Here is a 23,407-nt window from a genome sequence, read left to right as displayed (position 1 = left end):
CAAATTCTTTTTAAATTCTATTTACAGTGTTTCTTTATAAAATTTCTCTTTAAAATTCTAATTTTAAAGTAATGCTTGCTTAATTTAAAATTCAAGCAATATATTGATAAATATATTTTAAAGAAGTAAAAAATTTACAAAATTGAGATTATAGTATATTATTTCTACACTAGATTTTTTTCACTTAACAATAATGTATAGTTTAAGAATTACATTATATTCCATTGTATGGAATTATCCTGATTTACTTAGCCATTCCCATGTTGATATACATTTTTTGCTATTATAAATAATGCTGGGCTAAACATTCTTGGGCACTTATATTTGTGAACTTGAACAAGTATTTCTATAAGATAGAGCCCTAAAAGTGAATTTGACTGGGCAAAGTGATTTAATTAGGTAAATAAATAATTTTGTTAGCTACTGCCAAATTGCCCTCTAGAAAAGTTGAACTAATTTATGAAACTTGACATCTCAACAGATTTTATATTTCCCATTTACCTAATAAAGAAATGGTCCAGACCATTGATAAAGTCCTAAATATAATGAATATAATGAATATAATTATATGTCTTTCTTTCCCACTAGATTAGTAAAGAAAAGATACAGTCTCTGTCAATAAACAGCTCATAGTCCAGTAGGGGAGTCCACAGTCTTATCTATAATAGTGTTCTTTGCTAAAATGCCTAGAATATAGTATATACTCTAGTAAATGATTGTTGTATAACTAAAGTGTTTCTCCTTCTTTGTCTGAAAACTGCTATTTGGCAGAACTTCTCAGTGTTACCAACTTGAGCCAATGAGTTTTAGAATACAGACTCCCTTTCTATTTTAGGCATTGCCTCTTGGAAGAAGGGAAGTTGTGGTCTTAAGTCTAAACCCTGTGACTGTTATTTGATTGCTGCCGTTAATAAACTTAACATTTCTTCTCTTGTTCTCGGAATATACACTATACAGAAATGGAAGGAGGGTGAGCCATTGGGAGCTTTACTCTACCATGAAGCATTGCTCTAAAGGCTACCTCACATTTGCACCTAGGTCACAAAGCTTCTGTAACCTTAGGGTGAACCACCCTTGTTGAGAAGGTGGAACCTGGGACGTTGGAACATGAGGGCAGAACCCTGGGCCCCCGCATGCTCTTTGTAGGGCATTCAGCCTTCTCTAACTAATCTTACCCAGCTCTGACCCTCCTTTTCCTGTGTCTCTTCAGCACTTACGTGTTCAGTTTGCACTGTATTAATTTGCACTGTTTGCATGCTGCTTCATAAGTATTAAAGGCTTTTATCCGTCACAAATGTATTGTTTTGTGTCCCAAAGGCAGAAACCATGTCTTTGGTTTCTTTTGTATTTCCCATAGCACCTTTTACTGTGCTCAGCAGAGAGTGGGCGCACAATATATGTTGTGGAATGACATCCTGAGTGACCCCTCCCCTGGCTGGGCCTAAGATTAAATCCCCTGAAATGGAACAGTCCTAACCAACCCAGGACGGGTATTCTCCATCTGGCATGTTGGTTGCTTCTTTCAACTTGCTATTTGAAATAGCTCCCTTCAACATCTTTCCATCCGAAAAGTGGGACTTGGCGCAGCTGATGATGTGCTTGCCATATGTGTTCCAGGCGAGTCTGCGCACACCAGAACTGACGTGGGAGCGAGTGAGATCCCAAGTTGACCATGTAATATGGCCTGACGGCAAGAGGATAGTATTGTTGGCAGAGGTAAGATCTGTGGCTGGTAGAGAGATTCACCCCTGGCAGGAGAAACTGCAGTACCCAGGTCTCCTGCCCCTCACGTTCTCTCATGCTTTCAACTCCTCTTAAGAAGAGGCTTAACTACTTTACCAAATGGATTTTATATCTAATTGTGAAAGGTCGTTTCATTCAGCAATTAAGAAAACTATTTTGGTTCCCCACTTTTCACCAATTATCCTGTCTCTCCATGTCACTCTGCAGGTTGAGTCAGACAATGACATTACTGTAGAAGGAATTAATGAGTAGAACCATTGACACTTTGAGTGATGCTTACAAAGAGATAATGTCATTTGTGGGAAGGTTTAATCCGTAGGCACAAAGTAGATATTCCTGACTGTAACTAAGACAGTCTTAGGCAAACTCTGGGAAGGTCCTGTCTTTGCTTATAGTTTCCTTGTTTCTGAGTGCCCATTCCCCTAAGTTGAGCCAGCCAGTTATGTATTGGTTATGTGACTGATAGTTCCCTATGACTTCTTCTGGGCTTCCCTGGTGGTTCTGCTGGTAAAGAATCCACCCACAATGTGGGAGACCTGGGTTTGATCCCTGGGTTGGGAAGATCACCTGGAGAAGGGAAAGGCTACCCACTCCAGTATTCTGGACATGACTGAATGACTTTCACTTTCACGTTCATGACTTCTAGTTCAGCCTTCCTCTTGACTTCGATTCCATTTTTCTTTCTGGCCACACCTCATGGCCTATGGGATCTTAGTTCCCCAACCAGGGATCAAACCTGCAACCCTTGAGTTGGAAGTGTAGTCTTAACCGTTGCGCCACCAGGGAAGTCTGCCTTTTCATTCCACTTAGACTTCCATGTCAGTGTTTGGCCACTTTCCCTTTCCTGACAGCGTCTCTTCCCTATCCTAGATTTCTGACAGCTGTAACAATGCCCCCTGTTTTTACCTTGACACTTTTCTCTTCTTCAGGGAAAGATACCAAGGTTACAAGGAGAATACTAATACTTTCCTTAGTTTTGATCTTCAGTCTTATTTCTTAATTAAAAAAAACAATATAAAAATGTAAAACATATGCTGTATTCACCTAAGGACCTTTAAATTTTGGTGTTTTCTGCCTATTCACCTTTTCTCACCTTCTCAAATACTGTAGGGCATCTATAACATATGTATAGAGTATGTACAGGGAGAGGATGGGCAGATTGTTAAATATTCACTGACTGCTTTAAAGTCAGCCCACTGTCTGGTGACTTATTTCTAGATGCCCTGAGAGGTTCCAGCTAGTAATTTTGGTGACAAAAGCTAGCACCACAGTTGTTTTTTGCTACTATGGTTGAGCAAAAACTATGGTCAAGCTTCCTAGGAAATAAAGTAGTAAAGGATGGCATTGGGGTAAGGTTCTAGTCCTTCTAACTCTCTGAATCACGTACTGGAAATACATGACTGCCCTTGAATTCAGGAGAAGCAAGCTGAAGAAGAAGCACAGAAACTATCGCAGCCTCCTAAAGCAAAAAATATCTCCCATCACAACCTAGAGAGATTGCCCTTGAATTTGACCAGATCATTGTTTAGGACATTTTTTCAAAGGAATACCAATGCCCCAGATGGAAGATATTCTGTAATAGAAAGTAAAAATTCAAGGGAAATATAGCCTTCCTTGGCATAAGCCTCTGTGTCAAGTGACCACCTCTATTTTTTTTTTCTATTCTTTTTTACATAAACCTAGAGATCTTTTATCTTGTTATCTTCATCAGATTTTCCAGAACTTTTTAACATTTCACTCAAAGGTCAATCAGTCCATTTCCATTGATTGAACAACTGCTTTTTGTCCAGCATGTTAGTTGAGAAGTGTTTGGAAAATGGCAATCATGTTCTTCTCACATTGCGCCAAGTCAGAGACTCTGTCTAACCAACCCCTATGTGTGTTAACCCTTGCACTCTAGGGCCGTCTCCTGAACCTAAGCTGCTCCACAGTGCCTACATTTGTGCTCTCAATCACTGCTACCACTCAGGTAAGGCCTCCAGAGTGGGGAAGCAGTGGGCTGGAGAGGGGCACTAGCCTATGAGGGTTTCACTTGATATGGGGTAGGTTGCTATGAGTGGCCTGTCAGCATCCATCTCTGCTTTTCTAGGCTCTAGCCTTGATAGAGCTCTACAATGCTCCCGAGGGTCGCTATAAGCAAGATGTCTACCTGTTGCCCAAGAAAATGGGTAAGCATGAGCTTTTCTCCTCTTCCTTACCGAGTAGCCCAGAGTCAGAGACTAAGTGGAGTTGGGGGACATGATATTTCTTAGGAATAAAAAAGGGATATTTTCATCTTGTAAAGTAGGAGCTAGACTTCCTAGACTCTATCCCCAGTTGATTTACCACATTTTCCAAATAGGTTGCCCTGATGAAGTCAGGACATTTTGCTGTGATTTAGTTTACCTGTCTATGAATTCTCAGGACTTTCCCAAAGTATCTATTATACAAGAAGAGAATCTCAAAGGAAAAAAAAAAAAATCTTCCCCTCAAGAGAGAGGAAAACCTTGGGACATCTGACTTACTCCAGTTCTAGGCTGCTGAATGGCCCCTACCAAACTTTCCTACTCCCACCTCCTAACTCTGACCCTGTTATTTCAGGCCAAAGGAAAGACTCTGAACAGCTTCTATTAAGAGTTTAATTATGTGGCTCTTTCATATAAGAGAAACATTAAACTGCCTTAAGTTTTTAAAGAATACTGCTGTAAGTGCCTGAACTGAGAGTATGTTTATAAACTCCCAAACCAAAAATTGGGGGAGTAAATCAGCTTCTGGTTTTGTTTTGCTTCAGCATTAGATGCACAGCAGCTGTGAGCAGTTGATATATTCTCCTTTAATAGACACTTTAGATGAATGTAAAAAAGTCTAATAGTCCATAGCTGAATATATAATGAAGTTAGGGAGACCAAACCAATACATAGGAAGTGACACAAAATTCTGAAAAAGTAATAAGTATTTAGGTAAAAGAATATAAATAGAAACCGCTAAGAACTAGGGGGACTGAAAACAAAGCCAATAGTGTAGGATACTCCTCAGTCACTCTTTTCAGAGCTCCACAGGTGTTAGTTTTCCTGAGTGACCCAGAGTATCAAGTTCAGGGCAGAACATAGGAGCTTCCTGTTTTTTAGTCCCTCCACTCTCCCATCCTTTTCTCAGGCTGATTTGCTGCTTTCATCTCCCTCTCACTTTTCTGTGGAGAAGGAAAGGTTCCAGGCTGAAATAGCTTATAAGGAAGAAGTGTTATGCCTTTGAAAAGCACTGGGCTTAAGCTCAAGCAACCATTCCTTAGAATTGGGGTCCAGTGAGCAAAAGTTAAGCTCCAAGAATTAGAAGGTGTCTTGGGACATTCTCTGGCTCAGATGGTAAAGAATCTGCCTGCAGTGCAGGAGGCCCAGATTCAGTCCCTGGGTCGGGAAGATCTCCTGGAGAAGGGAATGACAATCCACTCCAGTGTTCTTGCCTGGAGAATCCCCTGGACAGAGGGGCCTGACGGGCTATAGTCCATGGGGTCGCAAAGAGCCAGACACAACTGAGCAACTGACACTTTCCACTTTTTAAGGCTGGAGAGGACAGCCAGACAAGAAGCATGAATGTTTATACTGGGTCTTGTGTGATCTGTTTCAGATGAGTATGTGGCCAGCCTACACCTGCCCACCTTTGATGCCCACTTGACTGAGCTGACAGATGAACAGGCCAAGTATCTGGGGCTCAACAAGAATGGGCCCTTCAAGCCCAATTACTACAGGTACCTTGAACTCCCTAGAAATGGGGAAGCCTGGGTAATCATGAGCTTCCTGCACTAGAATTGGTCTTGGCATCGATCACCATATTTCCATGAACTCAGAAAAATAAACCCACTCTCCCTACTGCCACCCCCAAAGGATTCTTTGAAGCCATGTCCAAACATTAAATAGTGTTCCCTTTCTTGATTTGTCATTTCATCTTCTTGATATGACGTTTATCCCTGTCTAGAGAAAATCTGGCCTTTGTCATTGATATGAAAAAGCACTCCATTTATCTACCCTCACCACACACTCCAGAAAACTGCCTGCCTCCTCGTTACACCTTTAGGCAGTCTCTTCGTGTCCCAGCATCCCCACAAGCTGATAACATCACAGTCTCATCTTTCTTTTTCCCTATAGGTATTAAGTTCCTGTAACTCAAGCCAGAAGTTTTAAGGAATAGAACTCCAAGTCTTTTCTCCACTCCTATACAGGAAAGAACCCAGCAAACTGCTTCTCCAATAAGCTGCCCGCCGTGCTCACCCTCTATGTTAGATTATTTATTTATTAAAATCTAGAGTCCTGTGCCTGTCTCCTCGGCCCAGAGTGTGGTTGCTGTCCCAAGGGCTGTGAGAGCCACAGGGGACAGGCTGAGGAAGGAAAGAAACGGGGTTCCCGGTGCATCTTCTGCATCATTCCCCACTGACTCGGAATCCTCAGCACTGGTCATCATTCTCTAGTCCAGGCTCAGGAGTTCGTCTGTGGATTCCAGACTCCTTGTTTTCTGGGGTTTTCTGGAATAAATTTTTAGCAGCTGCCTTTCTCAGCTTTGGCCCTTCCCCAGGTGAGGTCTTTTGGAAGCCATTGAGTTAACACGGCTTGGGTTCCCAGCCTCGACCCTTGCTATCACTGCCTTCTTTATAAAATGGCTGGGAAGGAAGGAGTGTTGTGTCTTTGGCAAACTGCACCAAGATCTCAGCTGTGCCTCTGCTTCCTGGGAGTCTCCTTTCTTACCCAGGACTCCTTTTTTCCCCCTTGAATATTTATGTCCATTTTAACACGTTCAGGTTCCAAGAGGAGTGTGCCTCTACTATTTCCTCAGCAGCTCTGATGTTTGTCAGACATTTGTTTTGGCGTCTTTCTAACCCACGTAGCCTCTGCTCAGGAAGTGAGGGCCAGCCCCACTGGGGCCCATAATTTTACTTCTTGTCATTTAACTGGATAGTTTCCCAGGAGGCCCCCTCCAGATTGGCACTATCTCAGAAAAAAGGAAGCTTGTTGTGAAACACTGCTTCCCAAAACTTCCTTCAGTTGCCTAAAACTCCTTCTAAAGCTGAGCAGGAAGTGGCTTACTTTCCAAGGGACCTGGGAGATCAGGGCTTCAGAAATGCAGCCCACAGCTCAGCACCCTGCAGAAGCAGAATATAGTTATTTGTCTCCTGGGAAGGGCTTTGACGCTTAACTGGCAAAGCTATACAGGGAAGACACTGTAAACTGAATCCATGTGATCACAGCTAGGTTGACTAATTTGAACCTCATCAAATATTCATCCCTTTGGCCATTGCCATTGATGAAACTGAGATCTAATGTCTCTGCAGTTTGGTCTGTGGTCTTTCTTCTCTGCTGGGATATCGCTTTATGTTCTGCCCTTTTCTATCTTGGGATTCTGTGTTTTGGAGGTAGTTTCTTAAGTAAACTCTGAAATTACAAAAAAAATGTAATATGAGCAGCCTGAAATGTTGTGTCCCACCTAAGAACTGAATTCCTTTTGGAGACTGACCTGTTAGTCTCAAGGGTTCCATGGGGACCAGATTGGTTCCAAGAGGTAGTCTCCAGACCACCCAGGATCACCATAACCTTCCCAACCTAATTCTGCCCTCTGATTTCTACCTTCTCTAACTTCTCCTGCTCTTCACATATACCCACAGAGCTAGTCTGGAAATGACCTTTCTTTTGGAGGCAGGAAGGTAGACCTTAGGTAAATGGCTAAATTTGCCTCATTAAATAGTAAAGTCTCAACCCATAGAATCTGGTTCCTCAGAGGCCATATATCTTAGCAAGTACTGGAAAAATGCCACATATGTGGCTTTATTTTTTCATGGAGAAGATCATAAATGTTGACAATCCCACCAGGCCATTCAGTTCTTCCTTTTGCCTACCCAGTATTAATTAACTGGCGTTTGTATTAATTAACTGGAGAAATTGCAGAAGATTCAAAAGATGAGATTTGTATCTCATCTTATATCCAGAGATGATTCTATTAGGCAGGTATCTGGACCCTAGCCTATTATGCTCCTAAGCCAAAAGTCATAACCTGTTGTTTCTCAGCAAAACCTGGCAGCTGCCTGTGGAGCCCACAAGCACGTGCTGGCCCTGTCAGTGCACACTCTGCCTTGCCATAGTGAAGAGGCCACTCCACATGGAAAAGGAGCCACACTGGGCTTCTAGATTAGGTTGCCGTGTTGCTGCCCACGGTGAGGTGTTTGCCTCTGAGTTTCAGGTGACCACTCGTCCTTTCTTTCTGGGGACTCTGTATCATAACCATTAGTGAGGAGGAGGTCCAGGCCTCCTGAGTATTTGGGTTCTACATTGGTGGTGGAATTTGGTCATTATTCTTTCTGCCCAGGTAATCAGAACAAAAGTGTCTTCTTTCCTCACTTAGATGCATCCTAAGTATCTGGATGCATCTTAAGCTGTCACCTTAAATGCATTTCTAGGTATCTGGAAGCCTGGGAAAGAAGACCAATGATCTCTTTATATGTGGCCCTGGCCTGTGAGGTCTTACCATTTTCTCTGCAATGAATTGTGCTTGTTTTCAAGGATTTTTTTTTTTTTTTTTGCCTTCTTAATAGAAATATTTTCTTTTTCTCATTCAAAAAAAAAAAAATATGGTATCTGGTCTACCTTCCCTCTGCCCTCCTGGCTCCTAATCCTCCCCTCCTATATGAGCACGGCTCCCCATGGCCACATGCTCCTACGAAGCTTTTCTGCTGCTTGGCTTTTTCTGAACAGATCTGAAATTGCTGCTCCTGTGGTTTTCGCCAAATTAACTTTGTCATGGTTTTAAAAAAAAAGAAATCAAAATGCATTGTTGCATTAAGCTTTTTTAATAAAGGAAAATTACAGAAAAAAATAGGCAACACCAGCAAATTATATGTGGACAAGTTCTAAACTATATATACATACATATATATATAAATAATCATCTAGTTCTCATCATCATCTTACTGAAAGGAAATAAAACCTCTAATGATTGCCATTTCTGAAAGGCTCTTGGAAATCTTTATGTCTAAGTGATTGTATTAGATCAGCAATAATGAATATGTAATCTCAAAAGATAAATAAAATATTCTTAAAATGGATTCTGGTACTGAGAGTATTCCTTGCTTCAGTAAACTAGGAATTCAGAGATGAGAGAGGTTTCTGGGCAACGAGCTAGAGAGCCCACTGTAGTGCAAGGATATGAAAAGCTGAAGCACTTACCAATAGGCGGCCTTAGCCTTGAGTCCCTTATCCCGTGGTGGATCACTCCAGTCATAAATGTCTCCCTTCCCCCACTGCCCACCCTGTTATGTGTATAAAGAGCCTGCTTTCTTGGGGCCACCCCTCTGGGGAGTTGAGACATATAGGCTTAAGGCAGAGAAACTAAATAAAGCCTGGTTCTTGGTTCCCCAAGCCCTCTCTGTGCTGCCGTTAGCTGGAGAGCACAGAAAGGGAGCATCCTATGGTATGGGCCCAAAAGACCCTGACTAGAGGATCTGACTACTACCTCTAACCAAAGAGAAGAAAGGAATCTAGCAGAAAATTGTCTCCAAGTCAGGTTTTGCCTGACTAAATCATAACCAGAGGATCAGTCCAGTTACTTGTTCTTTCTCATTTTGAGAAATCGCCACTGAAGATAGCCATTTTCTTTACTTAACAACCTAAACTAGTTCTACATCTTGTATGCAAGATGGTTTCTTCCCTGTCAGAATCTCACACCTCTGTGACCTCTGTATCTAAACTAAGGGCCAAGGGGCTGGATAAACCATCTTGCTACTCTACTGGGAGTTGAGAAAGAACAAGCAGTTGGATTCATCCCCTTGTTATGATTTAGTCAGGTAAAACCTGCCTTAGAGACAATTCTCTGCCACATTCCTTTCTTCTCCTTGGCTAGATGTAGTAGTAAGGTAATTGGTAATGGCTCAAAGCTGGCCCTTTCTCAAAGCAGATGCAGCAGCTAGCAATGGAACCTGTGAGCCAGCTATAGGGTTTGCTTCGCTACAGCAAGGTTTGACTCTTTTGTGAAAGATGGAAACTTGAGTGCCTCGGTCTTAGTTTCAGGTTCACAGGGTCCTTTTAGGCTACCCACTGCAGTGCAGTTTCTCTATCTTGTAGTATGTGGAAAGAGCTTGGGGTCAGGCTGACTTGACCAACTCTACCATTTACAAGTTGTGTGACTCAGCCAATTTATTTGACCACTCAGAGCCTCAGTTTTCTTGTCTGTCAAATGGATAATGTTTATCTCCTAAAGATTTAATGACCTGATTTCTTTTTTTTAATTATTTTTTAAATTTTAAAATCTTTAATTCTTACATGCATTCCCAAACATGAACCCCCCTCCCACCTCCCTCCCCACAACATCTCTCTGGGTCATCCCCATGCATCAGCCCCAAGCATGCTGCACCCTACGTCAGACATGGACTGGCGATTCAATTCTTACATGACCGTATACATGTTAGAATTCCCATTCTCCCAAATCATCCCCCCCCGCTCTGAGTCCAAAAGTCCGTTATACACATCTGTGTCTTTTTTCCTGTTAATGACCTGATTTCATTTTTAAGATACTGCTTAAAGACCCAGCAGACACTCAGACACTTAGTTGGTATAAATACCAATTCCTTATCTCAGTCTAGGGCCCTACAGCCTCAATTGCATTACAGCCACATGTGTTCTTGATGGAGCAAGGAGGGTATTCTATCCTTTTCCTACTATTTTATCCTGACTGCCCAGTATCTTCAAAGCTAGGTATTTTAAGATTTCCTGCAATCTTATTTTTAAGCTTTTTCAGTACTGAGTGTTATCTATTTAATCACAAATCTGACCTCTGGATTAAAGTGGAGTGCTTATGGGGGAAATGGGCATGTTTGGTCCTTGTAACTATACCTGTTTATACCTCTTTCTAGCCCTCCGCCAGCAGCCTCACAATACCTCAGTTTTGGGACAGGGAAAGTGGTAATGTAGTTTTAAAAATAACTTAGCACAGGAGCCATCTCTGCAAGATATACACCAGCCCCTAATTAGCTCCAAGGTATATTTATGGGCACCTCTGTGATCAGTGATGTTGATGGCTACCACTCTTTTGTTGACAAATAAGCTAAAAGAAATAGAGTGTGTGCCAATTCCATGGCCTACAGTTTCAGTTTTAAGTTAATCTGTGGTTCCTTGTTACTTCTTCCAGTAGTTGTTTCCAGATATCTTCCTCCTTATAATAAGCTCTAAAAGTCTGGACCTCTAATGATCAGATAGATGTCTGATCTTCACTGTCTCCCATTCGACTGCAGTGTGGAAAAGATACTGGAGTGAGGTCTCTCCCCATGTTGATTCTTTGTAATCTCCATAGCACCACTTTTTAAAACCCCATCTCCCAAAGTGAAGCCAGATGGAGCTCTAGGCTCAGCAAATGGCTTTACAGAGAGGCCAGAGGGGACCTGACTGCTGTCCTCAATTCTACTCCCAGTTGAAGATGACTCTGCTCCCTTCGCCCTCAAGATAGGTTGGAAAAGGAACAAAGACTCCAAAGGGGCCACTCCTGTCTGCCATCACTGTTGGGGATCCTGCTGATTGACTAGACTCAAAAGAATATGAAGTTCTGGGCTTATCAATCCTAGAGCTCTGACTGCTTAGGAGGAGAGGTACAGGGAAGAGGGAAGGTAGAAAAATTCATTCTTTCATTAAGAAGCCCCAATGGGCTGTGCTGTGGCAGGCCTACCACACTGAAGCAGTGATGAGCTAGGCGTGGGTTGTGAATTTTAAAGCAGAGTATGAATCTTTAAGAGCTTAACAAAATTTTACCCTGGAAAAAAAAATTCCAAAATCAAGTAGTTTAGGCCTTGAGCCAGAGACTTTCTTGGAAATTCATATCAATTCAATTCTGTTTAAACCAGTGGGTCTCAACCACAGATTTTGCCCCTTAGGGGACATCTTGCAGTATCTGGAGACATTTTTGGTTGTCACAAGTAGGGGGAGGATTCTGCTGGCATCTTGTGAAGAGAGGCCAGGGATTGTGCTAAGCATTCTACAACACACAGGACAGCCCCCCACAAGACATTGTTCAGTCGATAGTACAGAGGAAAGCCTGTGTTAAACACAGAAACAAGCAAACATGGATGAACAAAAGCTACTCTCAAAGAGCTTATATCCAGGTTGAGGTGGGTGGGAGGTGGGGAGAGGAAAGGAAAATTATGAGTGGGAAGAGTAAAGAGATATTGGAGACCAGGGAGAGAAAGGAACTCAGAAAGCTCCAAGGAGTGCTCTCTCTCAACTCTGCCTGGATCTGTCACTTACTAATTAGCAGAAGAAAGTGTGAAGAAGAGAAATGATCGAAGAAGGGGGATAATTCCTTTTGGCCCCTTACTTTGGGGATATAGTAGAAAATATGAGGATTGTGGATCCAGCCAGACTTGACTGACACTAGCACAGCCTGAGTGGGTTGAGGGTTAAAAGATAGACTCTCTGGAAGAGGAGGTGATGACTAAATAGAATTTTAAAGGAAAAAGTTAGCCAAGAGAAGAGCAGAGTTTCTGCCAGTGAGAGACACTGAAACAAGATAGAATATGATACCTTGGGAACTGCATTGTGCTAGTCTCTCAGTCGTGTCCAACTCGTGACCCCATGGACTATAGCCCACCAGGCTCCTGTGTCCATGGGGATTCTCCAGGCAAGAATACTGGAGTGGGCTGCCATGCCCTCCTCCAGGGCATCTTCCCAACCCAAGAATCAAACCCAGGTCTCCTGCATTGCAGGTGGATCCTTTACCATCTGAGCCACCAGGGAAGCCTGAGAATACTGGAGTGGGTAGCCTATCCCTTCTCCACGGGATCTTCCTTACCCAGGGATCGAACCAGGGTCTCCTGCATTGCAGGTGGATTCTTTACAAGCTCAGTTCGCAGCTGAGCTTGCGAGCTGCAAGCAAGGAGTAATTAAGTCTCTGAGAGTCCTTGTTTCTTTATCAGTAGTATTGGATTAATGAAAACCTGTCAGAGAGATATGATAGATCTGCAAAGAGTCAAGTGCGATGTCCGGAACATAGTGGCAGTTCAACAACCCCCCTCCCCCAGTTCCACCTATTCCCCTCTGGCTGCTCATTTGGGGCTTCTATCACCATCCCAGACTGCATACATATTTACAATTAGATGCTTTTTAGGTAAATTCTAAAGTGGGCAAACCGCACAGCCTCATCTGCCCCAGGTAACAGCCCTTAGAAGGATCCTAGAATGAAGGAAAGGACTGGGGAACAGGTTAGGGTAGGGGCTTGCTCTCCAATCAACATTTACTCCCTAGCTCACACCCGGAGGAAGATACTCGCCTTCAGCTGAGAAAGGCAGATGGCCCGGAACAACTCGGTAAGGCACCAGAAATTTCAGTAAAGTGAAAACGCCCAACCCCATCCCTCAACCCCCAATCTTCCAGTCAAGCCCTCACTCCAAGTGGAATGAGTTTGCCTGAGAGAGAGTCCCTGGTTTCCTGCAGTATCCTTGACCAGCCATTGGTGCCATCCCTCCCCTTAGACTGAAGCGGGATTTGGGACGTATTCAGGAGCCAGGATTTAGGGGGGCAGAGGTCTATCATACTGGGGAAACTGACACTGCAGTGGAGCAGGAGGCGGAGACTACAGCTCCCCGAAAAGATACCTAATTGGGAGTGGGTGGGGGCTGAGGGACACCAAGTGAAAAGTAGAGCTAACCTGCTAAAACTCAAGGCCCAGGATTTGGGAGGTGGAGCTGGGAACAGACACAGGAGTGTCAGGCTTACCAGTAACGCCGCAGGACTGAGGAAAAAAGGTGAGGGGGAGAAAAATCCCTTGAATGAGCCCCCCACCACCTCCAAGTCCCGCTCGGCGAGGTGTAACAGCCAATCGCGCTGTGGGGCGGGGCTGCGGATGACGGTCGCAGCCAATCGTTGTGGGGGAGGCGGGGCCGGGCTGCCAGCGCGCGGCGGCGGCGGGGTCGCCCGGGGCAGAGAGCGCAGGGAGGCAAAGAGGGACTGCTGACTGGAGCGGCATGGAGGACCCCTCGGCGCCCGGGGCTGGGAGCCCGCCAACCAATGGCAACGGCAACGGCGGCGGGAAAGGGAAGCCGGCGGCGCCTAAGGGCCGGGAAGCATTCAGAAGCCAACGGCGGGAGTCGGAGGTGAGGAGCCCGGAGGGCTTTCAGTTAGGGCCGGGAGACACCCGGGGCGGGAAGCGGTGGCTGAGGTGCTTCGGCCGCGTCCCCCTCCGCCGTCCGGAGCCCCCGACGCGCCCTGAGCCGCTCCTCAAAGCAGGCACCTGCGGGGCCAACCGCAGCCTGAACTCATGGCTTTGCAGCCCCTGACCCTCTCCGTCCGTCTCCTGCTGCGGGTCGGGGGCTTCCCGGCCCTCTAGCCTCCCCTTTGGGGGCGCGAAGATCGAGCGTGATATCCAGTGTCCCAGATACTTTCAGATATTTATCTCGCTTCATCGCTGTAGCCCCCTGAAGTGGGAATTCGTCAGGCTGGTTTATAGCGGAGGAAGCAGGCGCGGAGTGGTGAAGGGACTGGCCTGAGGGGTGGGAGGCCCGATCCCCTCCGCAGTGAAGAGGGGCCGGCGTCCCACTCCGAGGCTCCCCGCGCCGATCAGAGGAGCCGTGGGACTTCGGCCCTTCCCGTTACCCCCGTGTGCTGGCTGGCCCTGGAGGGAGCGCTTTCCATGGGATCAGGACCCCTCCCCCGTAAGGGTTATAATGAGACAGGAGTCAGGCGGGCCAGTTCCAGAGCGAGTGGGTGGACCTACCCCAGGATACAGACCCACAGATAGGAGTGTAAATGTTCTCTGTTCTTAAATGCTAACTAGGAGGATGAAAGGAGTGAATTAACATCACCTCTCCAACCCCCTTCATCCAGCCAGTTTCCATCAAGTAGCCAAGAGTAGAACTGGATCTGAGCCGGGAATCAGAACAGACCGCGAGATGTCAGACGTGAAAGGGTCTGTAGAGATCACCTGGTTTCAGCCCTGCTTTTACAGAAGTGGGAGACAGTAGTAGCTTGCCCAAGATCATACATCCGGCACAGTGGCCAGGAGTACCAGGCTTTGGGGTCAGTCAGACCAGGTTTTTGAGGTTTTGAATCCCAGCCCTGCCATCTACTCTCCATTTGACTTCTGTCAATTTGCCAACCTCTGAGCTCCAGTTTCCTCGTCTGTAAAATGAGGTTAATACTACCTACCTCAGAAGGTTGTGATAAAGTCAAAATGAGATAAATTGATGTGAAATGTTTAATTAGTGCAGGCACAGTGCATGTAGTGGGTTAGCACATAGTAGCCCTTAGTGCTGTTTTCATCATCAAGGGACAAAACTGGTACTAGAAGCCAGGTCTTAGGCATCCCAGTCCACGGTTTACCATTTGAATTATATTTCAGTTCCAACGGGATTTCACAAATGCTTTCTATTTCGATACTGACAAGCATCCATTTTTTAGGAGAGAGAAGTGGAATTGGTAGAAAGACTGGCCTGAAGTGACACCACCTTTCAGAGGCAGAGCTCAGCCATCCTGCCATACTAGATCAAGGTTTTATGCATCGTGTCATCTCCCTCCCTGCCTCAGTATGAATGTGGTCTTTAGGGCACCCTGTGCCTCCTTCCCCTACAGAGACGTTGTTCTTGTTCAAATGGCTTTTTGGAGGTGAGATGAGGCATGGGGAGGTGAGTCTTTTATTCAACAATTATTGAGTCCTCCTCTCTATATGCTCAACACCATTTTAGGTGCTAGGGGTACAGCAGTATACAAGACAAAGTTTTTGCCCTTTGGAGCTAACATTTCTTGTGGAGGTAGAGAGACAGACAATTTGGGAGTGAGTAAAACAATTTCAGAATGATGTGTTCTATGGTGAATTAAAACTCCTCTTGAACCAGGAGGCCCTCCCCTACTGATCAAGTCTTCCTTCTGGAAAAGGCTCTGATGGTACTTTTGCCGGGGAGTTCCGTTTCCAGAGCGTCAGCTTTCCACCTGCACCGCCGTTTGCCTCCTGATTGTCTGCAGGTGCACTTTTCATGTGGCGGTCAATAACTGTAGTGATGCTCTCCCTCCTAGCTCATTGCCTGCCCAAAGGCTGGCTGGAAATATGAGCTTTCCTTCACCTCTCGCTGTAGCAGGAGAGCCGCACTTATCTGTCAGTATATCCCCTGTCGCTACAAAACCTGGGTACCACACTCTGCTTGACTCTCAGAAAGATGACCATCTGCTTCTCCTTCCTTCCCTCCTTTCGCATATCTGTGGAAGACAGTTTTGGGGGAGATGATTTTCTTTCCTCTCTAGAGCTTTAAGAATTACCTGAAGAGAATTACTGTTGGCACAAGAGAGCCTCGTACATCACTGTGTTTATAGGCGCACCGTTGACCTACCCTTTCCCAGTGGCTTAGTGTATAGATATCCTAACCTTAAAAGGAAGCTAGAGAATGATTGTTTGCTTCATAAAAAGATTCTTAACCTAACCAAAGGATTCACTTCAGGCCTTTTACAACCAGATTCCTTGGTTTAATTGGGTCCCAAAGACCTTGACAAAGTTTAACTGATTTGTAGCAAAATGAGGAAAATTCAAGACACTGAAGTAAGTTTTCCATAAAATGTAATTCAATACATTAAATTTAAAGATGTGTGTAATTTAAAATGATGTTTTTTCCAAACTGTAGGGAGTAACCTGTGAGTTGAGACCAATTTTTTTTTTAGGAAATAGATAAATAGGAAATAGTAATGTATCACATATAGTAGTGGTAAATATTTTGTTAATCTTTTGTTCCAGTTTTGTGTGTGTTGAGACATGATGTAAAATTTACTTATGCTTTGACTTACAGTCAAAAAAGCTTGAAAAACACTGCTTTTAATGACTCATGCTGATATTTTGACCTTTGCATTTGAGGGGTATTAAACAGTTTTTAAAAAAATACATATGTGTATTTTAAGAGATTTTTTAAAGTTTCTGCTTAGCAAAATAAAACATCAAAATCTTATGTCATTCCCCACTGTCTACCATTTTTTTTCTTACTGGTCTCTATAATACAGAAGTTTGGAACTCTTTGCTATAGTAGATTTAAACACAAATCACCTTGTTGGAAGTGTGAGTTGACAAAGCGGTTTTGGAAAACAACTTGACATGTACAAAGAACCATATAAATATTAAGACGGTGTGATGCATTAATTCCCTTTATAAGAATCTATCCTTAGAGAAGATCATAAATATGAAAAAATGTATACATGTATTACAGCCACATGTAAAGAAAAAATAAAAACAAATGTTCAACAATAGAGAATTGATTAAGCCAGTAGACATTTGTGCACTTAACTGCTTATTATTTATTTTTAATTCTTTTTTATTTTTAGCCATGCCATGTGGCTTGCAGGATCTCAGTTCCCTGACCAGGAATTGAACCTGGATGATGACAATGAAAGTGCTGAATCCTAACCACTAGGCTATCAGGGAACTCCTCACTTTGCTGTTTAAAGGGAAAATTATAATAATATGAGAAAAATGCCTTTATAATATTAAAATTGTAAGCAGAATAAGTAAAATTCTAAGTAGAGTAACCATCTATATAGTGCTACCAAGTGCTGGCTGGTGTGCTAAATGCTTTTCCTGTATTAATTCATTTTAGTTCTTACAATGACACTATGAATTATCCTTGTTTTACAGATGAGAAAACTGAATGTCATTTTCCAACAGTTGCCTGATACCAATTCAGTTCTGACAGTACCTGTAGTTAGCACAGAGCCCACAAGTTAAGGGTCAGATGCTGGCCACTGTGGGATCCCCAAACTACCTGCACTTCTGCTTGGCCAACTACAAATTCAGGGGTCACCGTGACTGTCCCTCTTGGGTTGCTAAAGCAGCTCACAGAACTCAGAAAAGTGCTGTGTTTATGCCTCCAATTGTATTATAAAGGGTACAACTCAGGAACAACGTAATGAAGAGAGGCATAGGACAAGGTGTGGTGGAGTGGTACGGAATTTCCATGCCCTCTCTGGTGCATTACCCTCCTAGCACACTGGTGTGCCCAAACCACATTGTTTCAGGGTTTTTATATGGAGTTTGGTTACCTAGCCCTGGTTAGTTAAGCCATTGGCCACTTGATGAAACTCAGTCTCCAGTGTTTTCCCCTCTTTGGAGCCCCTTTTTTGAAACTCTCACTGCGAGTCACCTCGTTAGTATAAACTCAAGTATGGTTGACATGGGTGAATAATAGACACTCCCATCACTCAGAATATTCCAAAGGTCTTAGGAGCTCTGTACCAGGGAGTAGGGTGAGGGGGCAAAGATCAAGGATATCTTTTATACCGCACTGAGGCACAAAGAGCTTAAGTAACTTGTTCAAAATCACATGATGTATAACAGAGTATGTGACAAGAGGTGAAATTCAACATTTTAAAAATTCATGTTTGTTAATATATTGGTAGGCAATACCCTGAAATGTTTAAAGAGATTAGGAGGGAGGATTATATTAAAAATACTTTTTAAATGGGATTATAGATTTATACATACGTCATAGGCAATCTAGCCTTTAGTACAGTTTGAAGTAGAAATGCTACCTTATTTGAGAATCCTAAAACTGCAGAATATTGGAGCTGAAGTACCTCTTTTTATAGATGAGGAACTGTGATCCATAGAATGATCTCAAAACCATACAATGGGCTAATGACAGAGAGCTGAAGTCAGAATCCAGTTTACCTCTTTGGTTTTCATCTGTCTTGTCTTTCTAGAGATCAGCTAGATGTTCTTCAGTTCTGTTTATGTAGATCAGATACAGCACAGATTGTAGCTTTCATATTTGTTCATGATCCTGGGCCTTTGCCCAGAGTTTCTGATTCTGTATAGGAATCTTCAGCCCAACCCTGCACTGAGCTTCTAGCTTTGGCTTGAGGTGGGGGGGGGGGGGTGGTATTTCCTGGCTGAAAGGCCCAGATGGAACTCTTCTAGTTGTCTTCTTGATCTAACCTTGACCTCCAAGAGAGGAAGAAGATGAAATGAGGGTATAAGCTCCTTTTGGTCAACCCTTTTCCCAAGTTACCGCAAAGATTTCTCCATTACAGGGCTCTGTGGACTGCCCCACCCTGGAATTTGAGTATGGAGACGCAGATGGGCACGCAGCAGAGTTGTCAGGTAGGAGGTAGATGGGTCTCTATAGAGTGGAGGGGTGGCCAGGAGGAGAGCAAAGATGCCTGTGACGTCCCCTGGCAGCTTGTCTGTTCTCAGCAAGTGACTGTGGAACAAAGTCTGTTCTCCACATTCCCATTTCTCTCCAGCCTCCAGTGGTAAATCTCTCTTTGTTTGCTTTCACATTTCTTCCTGTGAATGCTTCTTGGCTGTGTATGGTATCCTCCAGTCTTCATTCTATCACTCTTTTCTGCTCACCCTTCTTTATTTTCTTTGGGTGCACTTTCAAATCTGTTTTCTCTCCACTGTCTCCACATTGCTCCTTTCTTTGTCTTCCTGTGTTCACCCCATCTTTGTGTGCCCCCTTCTTTCTGCCACCCTCTCCATTTCTTTCCCATTCCATCTCTTTGTCCCTTTCTACCTCCATCTCGCCCCCTTCCTCTAATACCTGCCTCTTACTAAGGTCTCAGCAATGTCTAAAGAAAATCTCTATAGACAACTGTCCAGCTGAGCAAGGCTGGACATATCACCTGTATCCATCACAGTGGAGTTCTGTTTCAATGTTTCTGAGCTGGAGTTAAGTGATCACATTCTTCTTTCAATGCTGGGCTGCTTCTCTCTGCCTGGATTTTTAGCTTAAGCTAAACATGATCTCCCTGCAGTAAGGGCCTCCATGTTACACGTGCTATACATGCCAGTTATTAATAAACAAGCTTTGGGTAGAAATGGTGTAAATGTTAAATATTCTGTCATGTGGAAGTGACACTTTAAGACATGTTTTTTCAGAGAAAAGAGACACTTACAAAAAGTTCTTGTGAATAAGAATAGGGAACAAATTTTGTGATGAGTGACAGAAATAGAGAGCTAAGTTTAATAACCAACAACATCAAAGGATTAGAATCCAGGATATGAATACACAGAGAAATCCAATAGAGACAATAGATAAATGGTCAAAGAATATGAATATGAATTCACAGAATAGAAGACCATATGTCAATAAATATATGAAAAGATATTCAATTAATTATGTTAGGAAATAGGGAGAAGCAAAATGATGAGGTATTATTCAGCAATCATCAGGGACTTCCCTTGTGATTCCCTGCTGGTCCAGTGACTAAGGCTGTGAGTTCCCAATGCAGGGGACCCAGGTTTACTCCCTGATCAGGGAATTAGATCCCACATGCCACAACTAAGACTTGGCACAGAAAAAAAAAAAAAAATCAGATGCAAAATTTAAAAGTCTGGGGATGGTAAGGGTGCAGAGAAGTGAGTACTTTTTATACATTTTATACATTGCTTGGCATGCAGGAACAGAGTATAAAATTGGAAAGCAATTTTGGTCATATCTAGCAAAGTTGAATTCATACATATTATGACCCAACAACTCTGGTACACTGTAAAAGAAACTCTTGAGCCCAAGAAAACACTTACAAAGATGTTTATTGTCATCATTGGGAACAACTGAAAACAACTTAGGGGAATAGATAAACTGTAGTATATCAATATATCAGCTACTGTATAGTCATTAAAATAATTGATCTGTATTAGTATGCTTCAGTGTCAATAAATATTAGAAATATGTTGAGGGATAGAAGAAACAGTGACAAAATAATTTATACATGCATCCAGAAAACTGCTTAAATACCTAATGCTGATTCATATTGATATATGGCAAAAACCATCACAATATTGTAAAGTAATTATCCTCTAACTTAAAGCATTGTTATAAGAGTAAACAACTAGAAACAAGGGGGGGGAAAACTGCTTAAACACACAAATCTAAAGATGTTTCTAGACATCTGCTTGCACACTTGATTGAGAACTGTGTCAGTTAAATGAATGGATCTGTTCATCACACTGCTTTTCATGTAAAATCTTGAAAAACTTAATAAAAAATGCTCCTAAGGAAAAATAAAAACACTCCTAAGTAAAAATAATTCATACAATATGATACCACTTGGATAAAAGCTTTTAAAAAAGAATAATATCATGTGTGGTTGACAGGCATGTACACATATACTAAAAGTATAAAAATAGGCATGTGAAGCATACACACGAGTTTCATCATAGTGGTTATCTCTAGAGAGGGAAATAGACCAGGGCAGAAGAAGGGGCTTTAGATGTCTGAAACAGATATGACAAGTTTTAACACTTGTTTAATCTGAAGAGATAAACACAGTGTCTTTTATGCATTCTATATTTACCTGTAGAGTATGAAAGTTCATGATCTAAAATTTAAAAATAAGACAAAAGCAAAGGTCAGCACCTAAGAGCCTTTCTCCCTTTTTTGAGTTGGTTTGTGCCCTACTCTTAAAAAATATAAATCTACATTACTCACTAATGACTGAAGAATTTCACAATCAGAGCTGAGATTTGCTTCTGGTCACTCTAGGACTCTGGAACTCAGAATGCAAAAGCCCTGGCTCCCAGACAAGGTATTTCTTGACCAGTAAGACAGCCGGCTGGAACATAAGTGAATGTCTCTTGCTTTGTGAATTATCTGTGACCTAGTTAAATTTCCAGCCAGGATCTTAGGGAACAGTTTTGAGGAAGCATCTCTTGACCTAATGACTACTTCTTCATCCTCTGTAAGACAAGAGTACTGATGAAGTATTCTGATGTGAGCATGTACAGGTGTGAAAGGGTGTTTTTTTTTTTTCTCAAAAGCTCTCTGTATTTTGTATTGAGAGGCTATTGCCAGCAAAGATTTTCACTAGATTTTCCTGGGCACAGGCGGCCCTTTGACAAAGCTGCTTGTACATGGTTTGATGCTGTTTCTGCCCAGGTGGCCGTGGGCGGGAATGTAAACTTCTATACCTTTCGAGGAAACTCCACAGGGAGAGAATGAACTGGCTCCAACCCCAAAGAGCCCTCTAATATTTACATCCTCTCCAGCCCTACACCCTGGCTCCTTGAATGGCACAAGGATCTGGCGTCTAAATTTCAGGAGTTGTATTGTCCGCTTTTTTGCTAGAGACAAGATAGTTCCAGTCTAGCTTGACAAGCAGAAAAGGATGCAGCCCTAAGAAACAGGAATGATGACATTAAACCTTCTCTGTCCCAGCCCTCCTCCTGGCCCTCAACAAATGTCGAAGGCTGCCTTCTCTGCCGTAGCAGCCAGCTGGCAGGAGGAGGACAGGTTTGATGCTTTAATCACCCAGGGACACAAGTGGCTATTTTTAACCTCCGAAAAGGAGGAAGTTGGCTCTGGATTGAATTGGACACAGGAACGTGTTGGAAGCTTTAGCTCTTTCATGCCACTGTCTCCATCCCAGGCCCCTTCTGTGAAGATCTGCTAAATGTTTATGATTCTGTCCTCTCTTTCCTGCCACAGAATTGTACAGCTACACCGAAAACCCAGAATTTACCACTAACAGGAGGTGCTTTGAAGAGGATTTCAAGACCCAAGGTGATCCCAGATCCTTATTCATTGAGATCTGCTTTTTCTGTGATATCCCAGGCTGATCTAGAAAAAGCCTAAAATAAAGTATGATCCTTCCTCCTCTCCACAGCCACGTAATTTCTCTATTCCTTCTTGCATATGGGTTTTCTGTATCAAGTAGAGAAGTCACAGAGTGGAAGCAAGAGAAGCCTGATCTGGGGCCTTTCCTGATGTCAAAGGAGTGAGGAGATGTTGCTGGACTGCAGTCCTGTTACCTAGTAACCCTGTGCCCGGCCTGGCCTTTGACCTTAGTGTTCAACCCATCTCCACTCTGCCTCACTCCCGATACCATCAGGAGTAACAATTTCAGTGCCCACACTGTGACCCACTCAGACCTCCATTTCCTTACTTGGTCAGTGTCAATTCAGTGTTCAGCTCAGCACATGTGTGGTGAGTATCCAATTTGTGCCAGAGATGCAGGAGGCAAGGGTAGAGGTAAATTTACAGTATCTTCAAAGAGATTATAGTTAGATAGCCGAGGGGAAATGTGTACATCATGAAACTAGCTGAGGCCAAGAGGAAAATGAGTAGTGTCATTAGAGAAGTAAAAAGTATCATGGGCAAAGCTTCTGGCTGGAGCCTTAGTGGAAAAGAGGTGATTTTGTACTGAACTTGTAACGATGTATAGGAATTGGATATGTAGGGAGACAGAGGGAAGTCCCTGAGGAAAGACAGAAAGATAGAGGGGGTGTGGAGGAAGATGAGGCTATAGAGTGGGTTCAGGCAAGAACATTTGGTTTCTTACTTTTCCCATTCCTTATTCTTTGTCAGCTCAGTAAAGCTTTTGAAGAGAAGAATTTGTTGGTGGGGGCTGGCATCAGAGGTGCATACATTCTCAGAAGCCTTTCCAAGAAGGGGAGGCAACAGCTGACACTGCATCTCTATGTCCTCCTGTCCCCAGTGCAGGGTGAGGAGTGGCTGGAGTTGGAGGAAGATGCCCAGAAGGCCTATGTGATGGGACTCCTAGACCGGCTGGAGGTGGTCAGTAGGGAACGGAGACTGAAGGTGGCCCGAGCTGTTCTCTACCTGGCCCAAGGTGAGCAGCCACCTTTGCCAACTTGAGAGGGGTCGAGACTGGGGAGAGAGATGGTGTTATCAGAGCTAGGATGGCACAAGTCATGCTGGGAAAGCCAGGTCCCTGCCTTTCAAGGACAATCGTGT

The 23,407-nt window shown here is 43.4% G+C and overlaps 2 protein-coding genes across 10 annotated transcripts in view; both read left to right on the top strand.

Annotated features, from left to right (window-relative positions):
* The window catches only part of AHCYL2 (adenosylhomocysteinase like 2), a 190,028-nt gene extending 181,222 nt beyond the window's left edge, over window positions 1-8,806 (top strand). For all 6 annotated transcript variants that reach the window (XM_013963496.2, XM_013963495.2, XM_018046942.1 and 3 more), the window contains exons 13-17: window positions 1,618-1,716; window positions 3,644-3,712; window positions 3,833-3,911; window positions 5,347-5,467; window positions 5,865-8,806. In XM_013963496.2, the coding sequence (XP_013818950.2) occupies window positions 1,618-1,716; window positions 3,644-3,712; window positions 3,833-3,911; window positions 5,347-5,467; window positions 5,865-5,871 (375 nt within the window). In that variant the 3' untranslated portion in view covers window positions 5,872-8,806. The remainder of the gene's footprint in view (window positions 1-1,617; window positions 1,717-3,643; window positions 3,713-3,832; window positions 3,912-5,346; window positions 5,468-5,864) is intronic.
* STRIP2 (striatin interacting protein 2) overlaps window positions 13,617-23,407 on the top strand; it is a 47,168-nt gene continuing 37,377 nt past the window's right edge. For 3 of the 4 annotated variants that reach the window (XR_001917952.1, XM_018046936.1, XM_018046935.1), the window contains exons 1-4: window positions 13,617-13,834; window positions 18,741-18,810; window positions 22,139-22,213; window positions 23,148-23,282. Coding sequence is in view for 3 of the 4 variants with exons in the window: in XM_018046936.1 (XP_017902425.1) it covers window positions 13,706-13,834; window positions 18,741-18,810; window positions 22,139-22,213; window positions 23,148-23,282 (409 nt within the window). In the remaining variant the exon portion in view is untranslated. Of the gene's footprint in view, window positions 13,835-18,740; window positions 18,811-22,138; window positions 22,214-22,367; window positions 22,637-23,147; window positions 23,283-23,407 lie in introns of those variants that run through there. The other variant, XM_018046937.1, reaches the window with a different exon arrangement.

This window comes from Capra hircus, chromosome 4 (assembly GCF_001704415.2).
Source record: "Capra hircus breed San Clemente chromosome 4, ASM170441v1, whole genome shotgun sequence".
Taxonomy (NCBI): domain Eukaryota; kingdom Metazoa; phylum Chordata; class Mammalia; order Artiodactyla; family Bovidae; genus Capra; species Capra hircus.
Note: the sequence above shows the minus strand (reverse complement) of the source record. Positions and strands in the feature narration are given on the sequence as shown.